The 22,692-nt window shown below is 40.9% G+C and overlaps 2 protein-coding genes across 2 annotated transcripts; one reads left to right on the top strand and one right to left on the bottom strand.

Annotated features, from left to right (window-relative positions):
• Window positions 1–123: 123 nt before the first annotated feature.
• Window positions 124–1,481, bottom strand: LOC122635131 (cell wall protein DAN4-like). Its single transcript, XM_043824967.1, has 3 exons — window positions 1,118–1,481; window positions 402–878; window positions 124–312 (listed from the first exon to the last, which is right to left on the bottom strand). Exons 1-3 carry the CDS (start codon window positions 1,182–1,184, stop codon window positions 218–220), a joined length of 639 nt encoding a protein of 212 aa, XP_043680902.1. The 5' UTR covers window positions 1,185–1,481; the 3' UTR covers window positions 124–217.
• An 837-nt stretch (window positions 1,482–2,318) lies between these two features.
• Window positions 2,319–8,822, top strand: LOC122635046 (toll-like receptor 7). The gene has a single exon (XM_043824790.1). The coding sequence runs from the start codon at window positions 2,881–2,883 to the stop codon at window positions 7,102–7,104; it is 4,224 nt and encodes a 1,407-aa protein (XP_043680725.1). The 5' UTR covers window positions 2,319–2,880; the 3' UTR covers window positions 7,105–8,822.
• The last annotated feature ends 13,870 nt before the right edge of the window (window positions 8,823–22,692 follow it).

Here is a 22,692-nt window from a genome sequence, read left to right as displayed (position 1 = left end):
TATATATGTATGTATGTAAGTATGTATGTATATATGTATGTATGTATGTATAAATAATTATCAATCTCTAAAAGTGCATAAATCGTGTAACATTTCACATTATAAAAAGAAATATAAGCGACATAACGAAAATAAAAATATGATCTATAATTCTGAGATCTATATATCAGTGGTATAGAGAAAAATGAAATATTTTACAATAGAACTATATAATAAGTCATAGAGTACGATATTTATCTTCGCAGATATGTTGACAATATTTGCAAAGAAAAATGCCAATTCCGATTAAGCAGATGGTTAAAATTATGCCACCTGAAAGAAAGTAAATAATGAATTATTAAGAGAAACAAAAGAAATATATAATAGATTATCTCTCAAACATTATATTAAACATTATATACCTAGAAAGCTAAGACCATCAAAATGGCGACCCGGTATTGGAGGGCATGCGGTTGTAACTGGTATAGCTGTAGTTATATTAGAATAATTGCTAGTTTTAGTTGGAACTGCATTGGTTGTAGTGATGATACCAGATGCAGTACTAGAAACAGTAGTAGTAGTAGTAGTAGTAGTTGTGGCAATGGTTGGTGCAGCAGCAGTAGTATTAGAGATTTTATCGCTTGATGTAATTGCAAAAGTCGAATCGACCTTTGGATCTGATGTTACAAGAATCGCAGTTTTTGTGGGTGTAGTCATAAGTTCTGCATGTTCCTTTTGTTTTTCAACAGTAGTAACACTTGGAATGGTATAGGCAATAACATTGTTAGGTTTCTCGTTAGATTTTCCCGTTGATGCTGGTGTACCGCTCAGAGAATCATTTTTTTTAATAGCAGTTGTCAAAGGTAGAGCAGTAGTAATCTTGGTGGCATTTTCTCCATCTATAATAATGTCAAAACGTAAATTAATTTTATTCTATTTTAAGACGATATATAAATATGTTCAAACGAATTGATCGATTAAATCAATAAATGTAAATTTAAATCTGCGCTACCACATTAGAAGCGCGATAAAATTAAAGAATATCATTTGGCGTATTACGTTACCCGACGCAACGAAAAAGAAAACAAACGATAGCGGACGATATATATACGACATATCTACATAAAGCTATACTTACCCTGCGGACGTGCTAACGAAGTAACAGTGATGACGAGCAAAGTGCACAATACACAAAGTATCCTCATTTTCGTATTTATTTCGTCAATCTTATAGAAATAAGTATAAAGTTTGACAAAAAAGGACTCAGCGTACACGTGTCAATAATCGAAATTCAAAGGCACAAAGGGGACGCTTGTCTCTAACTATCCAGTAGTATAGCTCGTATACTTCTCGTACCAGTCGGAGATACTCGATAGTGGCGACAAGATAGTGGCTCCCTCAATTTAAAAATCGAACAGAGCGATACGAGTAAAAATATCGTCAATATAATCATTCGTTCCTGACACGCAAGTTATTCAAATATCTCTTTACATGAAATACCATATTCCTTCGAGTTGAATAAAATTTGTAATTTTATCTCTCTAGAAAGAAAAATTCAATGGTTGGTACTTAGGGTTACCAACCTCAAGCTTATACCGTTATTGCAAAGAGGGTAGATATGTTGAATCTGAGAACAAGAAATATTCCTTAACAGTGAGAGCTCGATATAAAATCCAAAAAATGAGAAGACAATATTTATCGAAGCGACAACGAAATACGTGTAAGAGAATGGAATTCGCGACATGTTCCTTTATTGCGTCTCATATTAGGGCTCTCTTCCATGTGGTTCCAATAACTCGACGACCTCTAGAGCTAGAGAGAAAGACGAAGGAAACTTTCTAAACTCTAGTAGAGGGAGCGTTTAAAAGATGCGCGTTCATCGTCGGCGTCAGCGTGACCGGTGGTGGTAGCTTGTGGAGGTAACCGCTGCGGTGGTGACGATGGTGGCGACTGTGATATTAGTGGCGAGAGCGACGAGTCAGTGGCAGTGGTTGGTGCGAGTCGAGCGTACCTTCGGACGTGCGGTCGCGCTCCGTCTGATATACGCGAAACTCGCTCGCGAAACGCTCGTGACAGGACGATAGATAAATATACGAAATAAATTAAATCGTTCACGAGCCAAGTCGAATCAATTGTCTCGCATGTTTTCTTATATCGGTATTGGTCGAATGAGACGAGAGGAGAACGAAAAGGGGTAGTACTAGTGATGGATGAAAAGTAGGTGATAGTGTCGTTTCGACTTATATAAACAAAACATAACAAAAGAGAAGGAAAAGAAAGAAAACGAAAGAAGATAAAAGGAAAGAGAGGAAAAGGAAAAAGAAGGAAAGGAAAAGAATAGAAGGAAGGAAATATAAATAGGGGATAGTGCGTAGAGTAGCATCGATAGAAAGCGTGAGGGCAAGGTGGTACCGGGCGCAGGATCGGCCCACCGGGAAAGAGAAAAAAGAAAAAAAACAAAGGAAGAAATGGGCCGGTCCGTTGTACTTACGTGATAGGAGGTGTGCGAGCGCGCGCGCGCTCCCTCGCGCCTGCCTACCCGCCTGTCCGTTCGCGCGCGCGCGCGCGCGCCCTTCCGTGTGAGTGTCCTTTCTCGATCTCTCTCTCCCTCTCCCTTTCTCTCCCTTTCTTCCCCTCACCCTCGTCCACCTTCCTCCCCGCCTGACTCTCTTTCTCTATCTGCTTTCTGTGTGTGCTTTTCCTCCGTGCGTGTGTGTATGTGCGTGCGCGCGCGTGTCAACCCCTTGTGCAAACGTGTATTACCGACGGTGGTTGTCGCGGTGCGCGACAGGGAAGGCTGGAAAGGGCATTCTCTCGGTAAATTTCCTAAAAAAATCTGTCGTCGTCGTTCGTTCTATCGGCTTTCCGCTCGCGCAAGAAATCCGCGTGCATCGTCGCGAGATGACGGTGAACGACGTCGCGAACGACGTCGCGAACGCGTTAAGGCGTTACGCTCTTAATGTGCTGCTCTTTTTGTGCCTCGCAACGACAACAGCAACATTGACCGGTGGTGCCTCGTGCAGATGGTCCTCCGACAGTGGGAATGACACTCGTACCACAGCCGATTGTACTTTGCGTGTTCTCGATCCCAACGCTTTAACCAGCCTCGCATCGTCCCTCGACGGTGCTACGAAATTGAGGATACGATGCAGCGAAGTTCATCATTTCGAGAGTACGTTGAACGCTCATAGTTGGCAAAGATTGCCTGCTCTTCACGAGCTCCATGTTCATGCATGTAAAGTACTCAGGATATCAGGAGGTGCTTTTCAATCTCTCATCGAGCTGAAGAAGTTGACTATACAAACGTTCAATGCCGAGTGGGGCGCTCAACGCGTCTTGGAACTTGCACCCGGTTCGTTATTGGGTTTACGAGAATTACATACCCTTGAAATAGTCGAGAGCAATGTGTTATCTTTACCAGCGTATTTGCTCTGCGATTTGGATAACTTGCAGAGTTTGAATCTTACGGGAAATCGTATTCGCGATATCCTCGATATCGGTCTGACGCACCGACAGGATGTTTCCGAGGAGGACAACAATAGCAGTAGTAGCAACAATAATATTAACGACGAGTCTTGTCGAGCAGACGTTCGAATTTTGGATCTATCGCGTAACGAACTCACACGACTACCGAACAATGGACCATTGGTTGGCTTGCGACAATTACAAGAGTTACACCTGCAACGAAATTCGATCGCCGAAATTGGTAGCCGTGCACTGACCGGTCTTACCGTTCTACGTACCTTTAACGCTAGTTACAATTCCCTCGCTTCCCTTCCGGAGGGTCTATTCGGAAGCACGAGGGAACTGCGGGAGATACACCTGGCGCACAATGGACTAGGCGACTTACCCAAGGGTATTTTCACTCGGTTGGAGCAGCTGTTGGTTTTGAATCTCGCTGGCAATCGACTCGATAGCGATCAAGTCGATGAAACGTCGTTTCTTGGCCTTATACGATTGATCGTTCTCGATCTTTCGTACAATCTCTTAACCCGCATCGACGCTCGCATGTTCAAGGATCTCTTTTTTCTTCAAATACTCGATCTACGTAACAATTCGATCGATTACATCGAGAGTAACGCCTTTTTACCGCTCTACAATCTACATACCCTCGAGCTATCCGACAATAAGCTTCGCAGCGTTGGAGCACAACTTCTCAATGGGTTGTTCGTCCTAAATCGTCTTACTTTATCTGGAAATTTGATCGCCAGTGTGGATCCTATGGCATTCCGAAATTGTTCGGATTTAAAAGAATTGGATTTGAGCGGCAACGAGCTTACTTCCGTGCCGGAAGCGCTACGCGACCTTGCTTTCTTAAAGACCCTCGATCTCGGCGAAAATCGTATTGGGAGCTTTCACAATGGCTCCTTCCGTAATCTTCATCAGCTTACTGGATTACGCTTGATCGGCAACGACATCGGTAATTTATCTCGTGGCATGCTTTGGGACCTACCGAATCTTCAAATCTTAAATCTAGCCAGAAACAAAGTGCAACATGTTGACATGCATGCTTTCGAACGGAACATCAAACTGGAGGCTATTCGACTCGATGGCAACTTCCTATCGGATATAAACGGCATATTCACCAGCATTGCGAGTCTGCTACTTTTGAATTTATCGGAAAACCATATCGAGTGGTTTGATTACGCCTTCATACCGGGTAACCTAAAGTGGCTCGATATACACGGTAACTTTATCGAGAAACTCGACAACTATTACGAACTTCGAAACTCGAAGGTGAAGACCCTCGACGCCAGTCACAACCGCATAACCGAGCTAACGTCCTTGTCCGTGCCGGACAGCGTCGAGTTGCTCTTTATAAACAACAATTACATAAGCATCGTACATCCTAATACCTTCGTAAAAAAAGTCAATTTGACTCGCGTCGATATGTACGCCAACATGATCGAGACGATGGAACTGACGGCCTTGCTATTAACAAGGGTACCGGAAAACAAGGCCCTACCGGAGTTCTACATCGGAGGTAATCCATTCTACTGTAATTGTTCGATGGACTGGTTGCCTGCAATCAACAATCAAACGTCTACGAGGGAGTATCCGCGTGTAATGGACTTGGATAATGTAATGTGCCGAACGTCCGGACCACGTGGCGTCGCTATCATACCGGCTTCGACGGCACGTTCCAATCAATTTCTCTGTCGTTACGAGGCACACTGTTTTGCTCTCTGTCATTGCTGCGATTACGATGCCTGTGACTGCGAAATGACTTGTCCGAATGGCTGCAAGTGTTACAACGATCGTACCTGGAGTACGAATGCCGTCGACTGTTCCGGTCTTGGCGTCGAAGAGATACCACGACGTATACCAATGGACGCGACCGAGGTCTATCTCGATGGTAACGTGCTCCGTGAATTACTGAATCACGTTTTCATCGGGCGTAAGAACATGCGCGTGCTCTACGTGAACGGTAGCGGAATCGAATCAATTCAAAACCGTACCTTCAATGGTCTGAACAATCTCCAGATACTTCATCTCGAGGACAATCGTATACGCGAACTTAAAGGTTTCGAATTCGAGCGCTTATCTCATCTGCGCGAGCTCTATTTGCAAAACAATCAAATCGGTTTTATCGGAAACCTGACCTTTTTACCATTGCGTTCGCTCGAGATACTACGTCTTAGCGGGAATCGCCTCGTCACATTTCCCGTTTGGCAAGTCACGCTCAACGCTCGTCTCGTCGAACTCTCCTTGGGTAACAATCCTTGGTCCTGTCGTTGCAAGTTTCTTCAAGAATTGTCCTCCTGGGTATCCGATAACGCGCACAAAGTCGTCGACACGAACGACGTCTGGTGCTATTACGGTGGTGGTGAAACCAGACCGACTTATCGACGTCGACTAAATGTCAACGAGACCGCATGTTCGGACTATTTCTCTCAAAGCGGTGGAATGATCGAGAGCATAATGATATCGGATTATCTACCTCTGGTAGCCGCGACATTGTCGGCCTTACTGGTGCTTCTTCTCATCGTAGTGCTCGCCTTCGTATTTCGTGAACCAGTTGGTGCATGGGCTTACTCCAAGTACGGACTACGATTTCTACGCACGAAACCTGCTAAAACTAGTGCGACCGGTGGTGCGACTATGGTATCGACAGGGGGCATAACCTCGTGCTACGATATGGACCGTGAACGTCTATACGATTGTTACGTCTCGTACAGCCCGAACGACGAAGATTTTGTACTTCATTCGTTGGCAGCCGAGCTCGAGCACGAACCTACGGCTCTAAGATTATGCCTTCACCATCGTGATTTACCGTGCATGCTGCGTACCTCGGCACCGGCGCCGGCTATTCTCGAGGCAGTCGATGCTTCGCGTCGTACCTTGATCGTCCTTACGCGGAACTTCCTTCAAACGGAATGGTCTCGTTTCGAGCTACGAGCAGCCTTTCACGAAGCATTACGCGGTAGAGCGAATCAGCTGATCGTTGTTCAGGCTGCCAATCTAGGTCCCGAGCTCGAGAGGGATCCCGAATTGCGACCGTATCTACATAACGCCGCGCTCATATTGACGTGGGGTGAAAAAAGATTTTGGGAACGTTTGAAATACGCGATACCACCGCCACCACCATCGACAGCACCTCCTACGAGTACGCGAAACATCGCGAGCACAGCGTCCGGTGATGTCTCCCTCGATAACAAGTCCTCTCCTCTCGTCTATAAACGCAATATCAACACCTACGCGATGGACAGTGTTGGTAGAAAATTAAACAATCCTTCGACGTTTCGATCTCAAGATCGACAGCGTACGTTTTTTAAGGACACTACGACCAGCAGTGGTTCCTCCGCGTTGATATTGCAACACGCTCCGCCCGCTTATTCCTGCGGTACCATTTCCTCTCACCATCAACAACCTCCACCATCCTCGCCACAAGCTCGGCTGACCGTCAATCACGTCTATCGCGATGCGGTCACTGTGCCAGCTGGCAGCCTCGCTCCTACGAATCCTATGCTCGCTACCGAGGATCACACGAGACCCTTGTCCGAGCATATATATTCGTCCATTGATTCCGATTATTCGACGCTCGAGAGATCCACTTGGAGACAACAACAACCACCCTCCTCGCCACCCCCACCACCCTCATCCGGTCAGGCCTATCTCGTTTAGTCTTCTCGCTAGTTTTTCTCCAGCTTTGTGATTACCTCAAACCTTCTCTTATCCTCCTAAACGCTATACGCTATTATTTATTCTCTCTCTCTCTCTCTCTCTCTCTATCTTTCACTCATTCATCCTCTACTTTATCTTCCTTTCCTTTTTCTTCGACAGATACAGAGCGAGGAACGACATACTACGCCTATCTTTACTTTACTAGCCTTACTACTACCTAATACGCTCAGAAAAGAGATCGTTAGCGAACACGTCTGTTTGATCATCGGTATCGAAAGTAGCGGACAAGAGAAAGAAAAAGAAAAAGAAGGAGATTTACGAATACGCTCGAAGTGTAATTTCATGGTAAAACGCGCCTCTAACATGCCATTTGCAGTATTTCGTAAGCCCTTGTTTTCCGAACAAAACTCAAAAAAATAATCATATCAAAGCTTTTAACAATTTTAAACGTAAGTACATTATTATGAATATCGATGTTTAAAAAAAATAATAGTACTTTCCTTCGCGAACATCTCTTCGATTTAAGGTTTTCTTCGCGAAATGAGGGTCTCCAGTAACAGCGTGTATTTCTCCTTTCCCTCTTTCTTTCTTCTCCTTCTCCTCCTCCTCCTCCTCCTGCTCGTCCTGCTGCTGCTGCTCCTTTTTCCCTTCCCTTTTCTCCTCATTTTCTACCTTATCCCGAACGTGGCATATTTTTTGCTTTTTATTTTTTATCTTCCATCGTTATAAAAGCCGCTGGTTTATCGGTGAACTTGTTTTCCTTCTTCCCTCTCTCTTCTTTCTTTCTAGACCTCATCCGCTGCGATCACAAGGGGCAATAAAAGACGTAAGCATCACTCCGTTTTTCGTCGTCTGATGCGTAAATCCTTATCTTAAAATCGTCTCTCGCTGGCGAGTTTTTTTTATTTTAGCCCCACGTACATGTAAATATTTACTTTACGAGTATAAACGTGTAAATAGCTTTGCGCTGTCGTGTATCAGCGGGTGGTTGTACCTTGTATATATGTGTATATGGATGGCCGCACGTACGCGTGTCGTCGTAACGCGTGTACGTTTATGTACATACATACGTGCAAAATATATATGCGTGCGCCTGTATCACATCGAATACTCGCGCACAATGACAAACATACATACAAACATAATGGCATCTATATATATATATTTACTATACGTAATTCTCGTATAGAGTTCTTCGCTTATAACAGTTTTGAATTCTCGAAATAGATAGAGGATTTTTTGTAATTTTATATGTCCGATTCACGATGAAAACGAAGGAACGACTAATTTGTACGATATGTAAATATGTATATGGAAATTCGCCTCGTGTAAGATATTATTCATCGCATAAAAGAAGAAAAGATGAAAAAAAAAAGGAAAGATTACGAGGAGATGCGAAAGACAAAAAGAGGGGGTTGAGAGATCTTCCGCTGCTGTGCTACGAAGGTACGAAAACATGTAATCGAGACTCAGATATATGTATTGTGCTTGCGATCGTTTCGAAAAATAAATGAATAAATGAAAACAAATGAAAGAAAGACGACGGAGTCTCGCGTTTGCTTCGTGGATGATAACAACAGCAACAACAACAATCGCGACGACAAGAAAAACGAAAAGAAAAATCGAGTAAAAAAAATAAGAATCTTAACTGTATACTACTTGATTAATTTAAATCCTGTGAATAAATTTATAAAGTACGTTATCGCTGAATCACAAAACGATATGTGTGTGTATATCTGCCCGAATCATGCCGTATTCATACCCATTGGATTTCCTATTTCTCTTTTTTTATTGCAATCCATCGTATCCATTCGTTCATAGGCAAAAAATTCATCAATAGGAGATAATCGATTAATGGGAATTTAAGAATTACACAAATTGAACTCTAAATTTACTTATTATTATTATATTACGAATTTACCCGGCCTATAGAACTTTGTAAAAAGATAAAACAAATAATTATTATTCATTAATATCGGTTTGGAAAAATAATGTAAGTAAAATGTTTTATTTATAAATCGATAATTACAAATATCTCTTCAACGTTTTATAGAAAACCTCGGAAATCAATATACCTCATTGTGCTTTTATTATAGATCAAATTCATATCACACATTATAACAATTTTAACGATAGATTCCTTTCGGACATTAATAGTCCGAAATGTTTCCGTGGGCGAATATGAATGTATATTATCCTATAAAAAACATACTATCGAATTTAACATTCTATAACGCCATGTAACGTTAAAATCGCACACTGACCCACACACACACACATATTTGAGATTAATTTCGTTTTATCATAAATTGAATTGTTGTTTCACATATCTAAAATTTTTCATATTGTTTATATATAAAGTTTACCAAATCTAATATAATTATGTTAATACAAGTAATAGAGTAATTTTCACATGATATAATTTCTTATAGATGCGAACAAAAATTAAGTTATAAAATAATTAATTATTTAAATTAACTCTTCCGTTAGATTGAGCTAAAATCTCAAAGATTCCAATAATTTTCACTTCTATAAAGAACATATTACTCTTCACGTGACGTCATAGAAACTCTTGACATACCAGAAGATTCAATCGAGGTCAAGCTCTTTTACAAAATCTGTCAACCAATTATATCAACGGATTGTGCCATTTTAATTGATCCAGACAAATATGACAATTGTGAAGTTGAAACATCTTCACGTTCCTGATTTCAAATAATTATTCATACAATTCTAACTAATACCTAAGTTTTCTCTCTTAAAATATCAAAATGGAGAAGAAGAAAATCAGAAATAATCAAATACACCATTGGACAGACCTAAAATAAAAAAATAATTATAGTGCAAAGAATTTAAAAATGAGATGTCCTATTTAGTCGTCGATGACATACCATTTTATGAAAAATCTGGCAAAGAATTTAGTCTATTCGCGAGAAAGGTATTCTCTTTCTCTCTCTCTCTCTCTCTCCTTCTCTTTCTCTTTCTTTTTCATACGAACAACATATTCTCATCGAAGGTACGTCAAGTAACAAGAACCGCGTTAAATAGTAATCGACACTGTCGCGTCCTTGTGCTTATTCTCACGAGCGAGTTCAGAGCCACGCCTAGAACGAATATTTTCGAATAACTTCCATCGAAACGAACCGCGTGCCGCGTAACGGTGTTGTTTCCTATACAGAAAGAGAGAGAGAGCCAGTTCGGTTTGTCGTTACCTATATTGCACTTTACTGTATAGATCGCGAGCGGAGCATTGATCCTAGTCAGCGCGCCACCAAGCGCTCACTGCACACCATATGCACGTCTACATTATTAATGCACCTATACTACAGCAGCCGTTGCGCTGAACACGCTCAGCGTACCAGGCTATATCTATTTCTATTTGTATAATCTCTCTCTCTCTCTCTCTCTCTCTCTCTCTCTCTCTCTCTCTCTCTCTCTCTCTCTCTCTCTCTCTCTCTTTCGTGACTCGTAAACAACGGACAATCGGGCATTCGTACCACTCGCGATGCACAATATCAGCGTTTATTGCCTTTTCCGATCACATCGCATATCTCACAGGACCACTGGAGTTCTTTCTCATTTACCGATTAACTTTTTGCAGATATTCTATAATAATTTTTTTGTTTTCAACGTCCCGTTTAAATTAATCTGTACAAACTGATCATTAATTTTGTAAATAGATATCATTGTTTAATTATTTCAATCGTAATAATTTATTTCATTATTATATTAGATTAAAACATTTAATGTCAACGATTCAACATAATCGTTAAACGTTCTCCATAAGCATATATTCAATATTTTTCTTTATTATACAATTTTCTTTTCTTTATATAACAATTAAGCAACTACTATTTTAATTCGCGAGGGCGAATAAGTTGCAAATTATCTACGATTACGAGAGAACGATACTCAACTCGGAATATTCCCGAATGATCGGTTTTTAATGAAGGAGAGAATAAACGTAGTTACGTTGGTACGTAATTCTAATTCAAGGGGCGTATTTAGAAAGTGACATCAATCGGAATTTAATCAAATTCCAAGCGAGACGTTACCGGATAAGATAGATAGATAAAGAGAGAGAAAGAGAGTTCCTCTGGGTGATCCTTCATCTAGGTGTCGTACCAATTTCCGTCGAATGGTGGTAAAAGCGCGCAAGGCGGATCGATTGAATGAGCTTTCCTCTCACCGCACGACGGCGCGATTCAATAGAAAGGGAACTCGTGATAAAACGGTCGAGCGTCCTCGAGATATTCGCGAGAAGTACCTTTCACCGAAGATCAAGGGAGGGTGGGACCGCCGGCCGCACGTTCTTCTCCTACTCCTTCCCACGTCGTCGCGTTGGAGTCAAGTTCGTTATTTGGGTCGTTCTTATGAAATCTTCTTTTGACAAAAAAGAATTAAAGTCGAACGAATGAAATCGATCATTATGCCGAGACGTAAATAAATCAACAAATCGGATAATACGTATCAAGTAAATCAAATTTCATGAATTTGATTTTATTTTATTTTCATTCGATTTGTTCGAATAAGAAATGCGATTTCAGTTTTCTTATCTTTTTATCAACTGGAAAACGTTGTTGATGAAAATGTCAATAGTCGTTGGATCGATCAAGTTCTCTAAATAATCGTCGAATTTGATTACCCATACTGAGAGATTCGTAAAATAATCATCTTTTATTGAATGACTTTCTTATCGAATAGCTATAATAAACTTTAAGAATATAGGATTGGCGAATATAAACACATGTAAAATACGTAAAACGTGTATTTACGATATGATATAATATTGATGTATAATTCGAATTTTCGTTGAAAATCTTAATCGATTTTCCGAATAACCTATTTATATTTAGTTTGTAATTTATATATACTTAATTCGCATTGTTCGGCTTATTTACGTATTTCTCATGAATTTAATCCTTTAATATATTTCATAATTACATAATTATTCTTCGAGCAAGTTCTATTGTGAAATAATTATTCGTTATCTCTCAATCGTTCACTAGTATAATAGTGATTAAAAATTCAATAGAAAAATAGTAACTACTCGAATTTTATAGAAGCTTTCTTTTCCTTTTAGCTGCGTTATTTACTATTTTCTTAACAAAAAGAAAAAAGGAATATTTTTTTTCTACCTGCATTTAGGAACGGTAGCTACAGTGATATCTCCGACTCCTTTACTGTTAGTTGAAGTTCATAGAAGATTGAGGCTCGCTGGAGATATGGTCTAAGGCTTTACTTAAGTCATTAAACATTGATTGAATTCAAATCCTTCGTGATAATAACACATTTCCATTATTCCAGATATATTCATTATAATCATTTACATCAAATTATACGATCGATCATATTACCAAACATTTTTCAATGTATATATATGCATATATATATATATATATATATATATATATATATATTATATAGTTTCAATCAATGAGCTTTTGAAATTTTCTAAAGTCAACGTCCCCGATATCTGCATACTTACTGTTATACGTATCATTGTCCCCATGAGTATATGTACATACGTAAAGCCATGTAATACGAGGAGCTTTTAATGCGGATATAATAGCTTTAGATTTACAAGAATGAAAGGAAGGAGTAGAGAAATTAAACGTGGGGTAGAGGTAGAGAGCAGGTAGTACATACCTATTGTTTTACCAAGCTACAGAGCCCCATTCCACGCTCCGCCTATCATCGATTCTATGTAGCAGCAGGCGGTACACACCTGGACAGAAGAAGGAGATTCGGACATTGGCTCGTTAACGTCGACTGACTTTGAAATGCGAATGTAATACAAAGGTATAGTAGAACATATTGCGTTCACATAGGAATGACAACACCTTTCGTATACTTAAAATTCAGCACGTGCCACGTTCACACGGCAACGGTTGATCAGTTCTTTTTCTACCTTGTAAATCATTTCCTATGCTTTACGATTTTTTCACGTGAGCACACGAATGAAACCAAAAAACGCTCATTTCAAATATGAGTATGTATGTACGTATGTACGTATTGTACGAGGTAAAAAGCAAATGAAAGATATCTCGTACTATGTACATACAATCTAGCACGGTAGATCACGCGAACCATTTTATCGTTCAAACGAGGACAATAAGTTTTCGCGCGTTACCTAGAAGAGTTCTCGAATTATTCCCTTTATCAATAGACCAGCTCCGTTGGTTCAGAAACGACGATATCATTCGCCGGTTTTTGCGAGTCGCGTGACGATTGCCATATTTATGAGAGGGGGGAAATGAAAGAGAGAGAGAATGAGAGAAGGAGGGAGGAACAGTGAGGTGAAAGAAAAGTGTAGGGGTTAACGCAACTAGTCTGCTCGCGCCATCTGCCATTTCTCCTATATACACACGCACGCATATCACGTCGTTTTTCCTCTCACCACCGTACTACCACCACACGCACGCGCGCATAGTACACCTTCCAGAGTTTCCTTTTTGCATTCTGCTTTTGCTCTCGTAACAGCCGCCGAGTTAAACGTATACCAGGGAGTTGAGTAATTTCACGAAAGCTGCCACCGCTGCCATCACTGTCGGTAGCACTGCGTGACCTCTCAACGACCCTCTCCTCTCTCACGCCTCCTACTTATTGCGTTCCTTCTTCTTTTCCGGTCGATTTTACGCACCCTCCCGAGATGCTCTAAAAGATGTCTTATTTTGTCGGGTAAAACCTCAATTAAAAAAACATTTACGAGGAGATATAATACGTTACGTTTTTGTTATACCAAAATATTTAGACAATATGAATTCATATTTATTTTGTATGTTGATGCATTTCTGTTAAAAATTAATCGATATTACGTTATTGAATAATATAAAACTGAACGTTTTTAAACATTTCAACGTTGTATCTTCACTGAATCACCTAAAAAAAAAACTTTCTCATAGCTGATTCCTGGCTTCATGAAAAATTTAACAAAATTTGCTTCAAAACGTCTACTACATTGGATATTAAATATTCCATTTGGACACTGTATTTGAATGTTCTAGATACATTTGTTAATTTCTGTGGGTGAAACAAGGGTTTCCAGAGCGCTATATCTCACTATACCTCAATATCACAGGAAACGATCACCAACGTAGAAGCCAGGGCAATAACAATCCTTTCCCTCTCTTCCTTTATCTCGTCGACACGCGATCATATTACCCGTTCATCTTTAACGTCCCATTGCCGTTGTCGAATGTCCCTCGAGAACGAGCCATCAAACGAACATTGCATTTTTCTTTTAGTCGAGTCTCCTTCACCTGTGTATTGTCCCTAATCACGTTTAAAGGACAAGGTACCCCGCGATATTGATTACACGCCAGTCGCTATATCCTTGCCAGTGCCCCTACTTTGTCGGTAGTCACTGGAAAGAGAAGCTTTGCCACGGTTTTAACTTTCCTGTTTACATATGCGAACACTCGAGAGCCCTTTCGGAGGGTGCTGCTGGACGCATTGGTCACGCGAGGATAGCTTTATGCCGAAACGTCGGCAACATACCGCGAAGAAAGGAGATATCCTGATATCGATGGTGCTACTTTATATAGGGTGTACCTTCACGTGTGGGACGAATTTCCAAGATTGAATCGAAGAGACAAAAATGGAAAAAATTTATTTCTTTTACCCTTTTTTTCTAAATATATTCGTTCTTAAAACTTCCTTTTCATACGTAGTTTTTTTATCTTTACGGGAAACTTTTGAAACTCGATTATTTATCACTCAGTTGCAAAGTCCTAATCGTCGTTGCATAAAGTTTCTTATCTTTTCCAACATTCCAAACCATCTTTGGCAACCTCATTCCATATTTCAACCAATTCTATTAGCCCGCAATGAGTTTATGATAAGAACTGCTGGAACACAAATGTACGGATGTAACTTTGAAACAAGGTCAAATAAGGTACATGTTTGTATAGAAGCCTTTTCATTGTTTTCATATGTCCATAACAGAGCTACAGGAGATTCCACGTGCCGAAGTACACCCTATGTACTTGTATACCTATATTAACACCGAACGAGCGCGCAAAGCCTAGAACACTGGAATACATTGCTTCGCATTTCCTCTCCAGGATCCCCGGTAGAATCTGCTCTCCGGTTAACTATCGACGCAATCCGACATACAGAGTCAGAACGTCGTTGCATTACTCTGACGAAGGTGGTTGCGCGGAGGGTTACCAGTGAGCGCATAGTTCTCTCATTGTATCTGTGTATACGTTCATGCAGGTAGATGAGGTGAGTCGGTAGACGAGGCGGGTAGACGAGGTGGGTAAGTGGGACGGAACACCGCGAGCTAAAGCAGAAAGCTCCACTGCGTGACCTGTCACCGTGAGCACTGGTTAGATTTATATACGCGGACGCTAACTTGTCGCATATTTACGTCGTCGTCGTCGTCGTCGTCGTCGTCGTCGTCGTCGTCGTCCTCGTCGTCGTCGTCGTCGTCGTCGACGGACTTTACCTAACCTCCTCCCTTCGTACTCGACTCTTTTTCAAGCTCGCCACGAACCCTACACACGCTTCCTTCCACCTTGCCTCCTCTTTCCTTTACCCTATGACAAACCCTCGCGAATGTGTCGAGCCAGACCGGCTGACGCCATCGGCTTCTACTCCGAATGGAAGCCAAGCGCTGCTACGCTCAACGACGACCACCACTTTTTTCGATTCTTCTTCGTCTTCTCTTCTTCTTATTCTTCCTCCACCTTCTCCTTTTCCTCCTCCTTCTCTTTCTTCCTTATATACTATCATACCGCACGTACTATGTACATACATAGTACATAGGTCTACTCCCTTGCGTTCGACCGAAGTTAGGCCGACGTCGTTTATCGACCACTCCAATCCCATAATTCTCCTCCTAATGTGTAGTGATTCGAACGCGATCATTTAAAGTCGAAAATTTACAAATGAAAACCGTTCAGCTTTATATTTATCTCAAAATTTACATACTTCTAACTGACTCCTCAAAAAATTTACAAACTTTTAAATTAATTATTTCTTTAAATTCCTTTAAAGGTAGAATATTTTGGAATTCTATCGATTGCAAATATCGTGGCAACACTTATAAAATTATATAATAATTACATTTAACAAGTTAAGTTTAGACTGTTTCTCAAAATCTTGATCCTTTAAAATTTATAAAAAAAAAAAAAAACAGACTATACGTCTAAGCTACTAAAAATAAATGATGTGTCTGAAAAGCACTACCACGTCTGATCTTTTGCTCGTTGATTAATCCAACGAACGAACGTTCCTAGACAAAAATTCAAAACGAAAAATATGATTCCTAGAGAAAAAAGGGAAAGAAAACAATGATATTAACCGTCGCACTGGCTGCTTTTTCGTCTCATATTCTCGCTGAACGTCACACCGATTCCAAGCGCAACGATTGGCATGAATCGTGACTGGATGGTCCGAACAATAACGTCTCTCGCGAGCGTTTCCAATCGGAATATTCCGGCTGCCTCACAGCATTCAGAAAAAGCAGAGAGCATGTGCTACCTTCGTTCCTTTTTCCGCTCCTCCTTTTTCTTTATCCCTTTTATCACTGTTTCTCTCTCTCTCTCTCTATATATATATATATATATATATATATATATATAATATGTATGTATGTATGTATATATGTATATATATGATGTATATACCTCTTATTTTTTCTTTCTCCTTTTACCGAAGTATTATCGGAGATTCGTTGCGCGAATGAGAAGGCACGAAAGGAAATAAACCATAGTGTACGTGTGTCTATGAAAGAAAGAAATAATTGGAAAAGGAAAAGGAAGAAGAGACACAAAAAAACGATCATTGACTTTCGACTGTATTCCATTTTTGTTTACGCGTCAGTGAAAATTGCACGATCTATGATTAAAATTGTTCGAGAAATTTAATACTCGAATACTGTATATATATTCTAATAGCATTAATCAAATATTACAGGAAGTATTATTTGCAAATATCCATGATACATGTGTATGTGTATGTATTCGTTATTCGAAAAGTACAAAACTCGAGAAACAATACGAACTTCCTACTTTGAAAAAAGCATTGTCGATGCCGTCAATATATCGTAACTATTCTAAAATATTCTGTAAAAAGAATGACAGTCATCATAAAACGAGACCAAAAGCATATCGATATCAATTTTCACAAAAAGAATGGTTCAGACTGCTATCCGTTACCAGTATGAGAGTGACGCGACTACTAGAAGTAAAGCAAAGAAGAACGAGAGAATAAACGACTGAGAGGTCCCTTGGCCTCAACAGAGAGGTTTGAGGACACATCGAAAACGAGGATTGCACCCCGGAGCGACGTACCCCATGACATGTCCTTTGCTTCGTTGGCTCGAACGTTGCAACAGAAAAAGAGAGAAAAGAAAGAAAGGGAGCACAAAAAGAGAAAGAGAGAGAAAGGGACAGTCGGTCGTTCCGCTTCCTCGACTACCGTCCTTCGATCCGTATCTCTGTAGCGAAGTGCGTGTCACGCGCGCAGAGGGCCGCATATACGCAGTATGCACGTGCAAGAGAGAGAGGGAGGGAGGGAGAAAGAGAGAGAGGATGAGTGAGGCCCCCTGTTTAGGGTGGCAGAGTGGGGATACACGGATGCAGAGCCCGTTTGCACGCGCTACCGTCGTATCTACGCTTCGGTTTCGCTCGGAAACGTTCGCGTTCGGTTCGTTGGCACGCTATACCGACAGGCGTAGCCTTCTCGGAGGTTAGATGCGCGTGATAATGCGATCCACGGCAGCACGTTGTATTCTCTCTAGACGGGAGAGGGATGGGCGAAAGAAAGCTCGAATGTGAGAGAGAAAGAAAGACTGACGGAGCTCGGTAGCTTCTTTCTTTTCTCCCTCTCTCTCTCTCTCCCCCTCTCTTGTATAATACATACATACATATGTACATATATTCGACAATAAAGTAGGTACGGAAAATCCGCTCACAGTCGGCACCGATAGAATAGCGGGTGTGGTACGTGACTATGCGGGATAAAATGAGAAGGTCGAAAGAGAGACTGCGGTGAGAGAAAGAGGTGAAGAAGGAGGTAAAGAAGGGTGGAAGCTAGAGTGAGGAAGGAAGGAAAGGAGGTAGGAGAGCAAGAAGAGAACTGCTAGCGAAACGAGGGAGAGAGAAAAAGAAAGAGAGAGAAACTACCATGAGAGAGGATGCGTTCGTTCCGTTATCGACCTGCAGCAGGGCGTGTCTCTCCCTCCGTTCGCCGCCGTCCGATCCGCTCTCCGTTCCCCCTCCTACCCTTTCCTCTTTCTCTCCCCCTCTTTCTCTCCTCTCTCTCTCTCTCTCTCTCTCTCTTCCTCTCTTTCTCTCTTATTCGTCGGTGCACGCGCACGGTGGTAGCGGGATCCAACCTTCCATCGCGCACTGTCCTCGCTCGCGAAGCAGAGCAAGAGAAACGAGTCTCGAAGCACTCGCGCTTCGAGGAGGAAGCTCGAAACATTTTCCGTAGCCCGAGTTTCATCAGAGTCTCTATGTAGTATATAATAGGTATATGGCGATATTATGTGAACGACGACGAGTTCGAGCCTGTTAACGTTATATTCGAGTCTCTTTTTTAGTACTGCTAGGTAGCTCTCTTTTCTCTCTCTCTCTCTCTCCTCTCTTTCTCTCTTTTTCTTTCCTCTCTCTCTCTCTCTCTCTTTTTCTTTTACTTTCTCATTGCGTACACGAGAGCCAACGAGCGTAGTAGTACGGTACGGTACGTACGTACGATCGACCGGCCTCGTTGGGCGGAGACAGGAATGGGTGAGTGGGTGGGTGGTTGGTTGGTTTGCTTGCCTGCCTGCCTGCCTGCCTGCCTGCCTTTTGATGAGGACTCGACAAGAGAAAAAGAGAGAGAAAGAGTGCCGCCCATAACCAGCTTAAAGAAATGACTCACCCCGCGATTTTTGAGTGGCGCTATGCTTAACGGTAACGTACAGTCACCACGCTGTGCCGCATATTACATACCCCTAACAAATGGCCGATTTGCGAGATTTTTAAACGATTGTCATTTCATTACCATTTCATTAAAACTGATCGTTTGAGAAAGACGAGAAAAGAAATGAGAAATTTCTTTGAAATCGAAACTCATCATGGCCTTTTCTCCCTCTCTCTCTCTCTCTCTCTCTCTCTCTCTCTCTCTCTCTCTCTCTCTCAAAGTTGAGCTCTTATCACTGCTCTCTCACAGATCTTTCCGTATTATGCGATATTTGCACACTCCTCGTCCCACCGATAACGGGTTCTCGTATCCTGAGAGAGAAATGCCAAGAATACGGGAACACTGTTCAAACAGGCGTGAACGCAGCGAAGAAGAGAAGGAAGAGAAGGAGGAGGAGGAGGAAGAAGAAGAAAATGCGATAAAGGTTAGGAGAGCCGAGAGCGATTCTTGAGATTTCCTACTCTTGATTTTGGAAAGCTTATTGTTAGATGAATGAACGGAACGTGGACGATCCGATAGGAGAGTCATTTTCTTCTATTTTTTTTTTTGTTCTTTTTCCTTTGTTTTCTCCTTTCTGTCTCTATTGTTTTCTTTTTTCCTCTTTGATCTCGTCGCAAAAAAGAAACAGCAAAGAGAGAGAGAGAGAGAGGAAAAGAGAGAAAAATTTCCGTCGATCTCACGGCTTTCTGTTTTTTCGTCGCGAAGAGAGATCAGCAGCCTCTGATACGGGGCTTAGATGTAAACGCGATGATGAGAAATATTGTCCTTCCGTCCGCTGTGACGTGAGAAGAATCGCTATTGTGTTCTTTCTCTTGAATACTTGAAAGAGAAAAAGAGAAAGAAAAACCAGACAGAGAGAGAGAGAGAAATAGAGACATAGAGAAAGAGAGAGATAAAGAGAAAAAAGAGACAGAGAAAGAAAGAACATAGGCATAGAGAAAGAGAGGAATAGAGAAAAAAGAGACAGAGAGAGAGAAAGAGCAAAGCGGAAGAAAGAAGAAGGAAGAGAAAAAAAGAGGGAAAAGAAGGAAGAGGATTTCATCTAAACGTACGAGTTCGGGTATCCGAAGCTCGATGGTCATAGGGAGGGTTGGGTTCGTTACTTCGTCGAATGCGTCTTCTTTTAGCTTCCTCCTAATTATCGTGCCTGGCATACCAACGGAGGAGAGACTGGCCTTTCTGAGTTGCACGCATCGATGTGCGACACGGGGAACAAGGGCTGGAACAATCGTTGAAAGGGAAAGAGGGGAGAACCAAAGGAATCGATAAGAATGCTCACCCTAAACCGAAATCAAAAAGAACGACGATGTCAAGGATGCTGCGACGTATAAGCATAATCTATGTATCTTAAACAACGCTTCTACATGGGTATTCGTATACATGTATCATATACATACATATGATGCGTCATATGTGCGCGCGCGTATATGTGCTGGTCGAAGCTATAAAAAGGCCCGATAATTACTTTGCTCGAGATTATTTGCCCTTGAATTATGAAGCAAAAAAGCCTGCCGTTTATTATTACAAGCTAGGGTACAAATCGTAATAAAGTAATTAGGAGAAGATGAGAAAAAGGAAAAAAGAAAAAGAGAAAAAAAGGAAAAAGAAAAAAGGTGCTTTAATCTTCCAACGTTTTCACTCCCACTTTTCCCGAGCATTGTTACCCGGTATCCACTTTCTCTTGTTGGAGGTACAAAGCTGATATCGAGATAAAAGAGAATATGCAACAAGCGATTTCTTTGAAACACGACTTTTAAACTAGTCGCATATATCTCATATACATACGTACGTAAATATATATATATATATATATATATATATATATATATATGTATTCTTACGGAGGACGTTTCACAGGATTATAGTAGATATACGTACTTCACATACGAGCTCTTATACTTTAATAGCAAGAGGAATCGTCACAAGCCGTCTATTAAAGATAGGTGTGTGTGCATGTGTGTGTGTTGGGTATGTCGTGTATATTTATCGCGTGGCAAAAAATTAGTGCGAATGACCGCAGATAAGTGCGTTTATTGGACCAGCACACGCCTCAAAAACGTCTTCATTTTCTTCCCTTCGTCCTTCCTCTATTAGTCTCTCTGTCTATCTCTCTCCCTCTCTGTTTTCTTCTCTCCTCTTTCTCTCTCTTCCCCTCTTTCTTCATCTTTCTTATTCCCGGTTAGACCGAGGCATATTAAATTTTTTCGTAAATTAAGGAGAGTAGGAGATACGAAGAGACTAATAAAAGAATAATTTTCTTTTTCTTATGTCCAGACAAGATATGGATAATAGAGACCCTCGGCAAATGTAAAGAACGAGTGGTTATCTCTTTTCCTCGTTAGATTTCTATCTATTTATCTTTCTTTCTCTTTTCTCTCACGCTCTTTCCAATACACGTTCATCCAACGTACGCATGGACATGAATGTGAGAGAAGTTATTAATCCGTAAAAGTGTTCGTGATCTTGGCGCGTCTTCTCTCTCCCTCTCTTTCTTCCTCTCTACTCCCCCCTTCTCTCTCTCTCTCTCTCTCTCTCTCTCTCTCTCTCTGTCTATCTTATGCACGTCGAACGGTGCAGCCGTTCGAGTCCCATGCGTCTTATTATTCTTCTAGGATCGCACGCTCTGATCTATACGATCAAGAAACGCGAGTCAATGCACCGGTACAAGGAGAGAATGCAATGCAAAAGAACGAAAATGTAAGGGTAGATCTTCTAGCTCTGTTACATCCTTCTAGCCGACTAGCTGACCAATTTCAACGAATACGATCGATACCAAACCCGGCCAACCGTTTCAAGTGAAATGATCGAGATAGATAAACCTTTTTGTCATCGTTCGACTAACCGAATGATCATCCTTTCTAGGATCGAATATCTTTTTTTTTTCATAACAAATATATTCGCACAAATTTTGAAATTCGATCATTCGAAAAGTATCAACTCGATATTATCTTGCTTAATATTCGATATATCGACGATTAACCATCGTGACAAAATATGAATACATAACCTTAAGAAGGTAAGCACATTTTTGTTGTTCAATTTATTAATGGGTAAGATATATGCATGTATGCATGTATGTATATACGTATGTATGTACGTATGATGTGTGTATATATATGTATGTATGTTTGTATGTACGTATGATGTATGTATATATGGATGCATGCATGCATGTAGTATGTATGGATGGATGGATGGATGGATGGATGGATGGATGGATGCATGCATGCATGTATGTATGTTGTATGTATGTATGTATGGATGCATGCATGTATGTATCTATGTATACGTAAAACAGTATTTAATCTACGGTTATAGCAAAGAAAAATATTATTTTGTTGAATATTAAACAATAGTCAACTCCTTTCACGATTATTACATATGGATACGTTCAACATTTTTTGTTTTTTGAATTAATCACGTAGAGTGCTTGAACGTCATTGATACTTCGCGTTCACAGTAGGCGGCGCTGATGGTAGGTTATATGAGAGTTCGCCCTACGATGAAACCTCGTACTCTGTCTCTTTCCAATATGATCTAGGGTTCTTTGTAATATACGTTGGTGCGAGATTCTTAAAGTTGATTACTAACGCAATCACGTAAACATAGAACAATGATTAAATTCAAGGATAAGCGTTGATCGATAACAAATGAATTGTAAATTCTAGAAAA

The sequence above is a fragment of the Vespula pensylvanica genome, chromosome 17 (assembly GCF_014466175.1).
Source record: "Vespula pensylvanica isolate Volc-1 chromosome 17, ASM1446617v1, whole genome shotgun sequence".
NCBI lineage: Eukaryota > Metazoa > Arthropoda > Insecta > Hymenoptera > Vespidae > Vespula > Vespula pensylvanica.
This window is presented reverse-complemented; position numbering and strand designations above follow the sequence as displayed.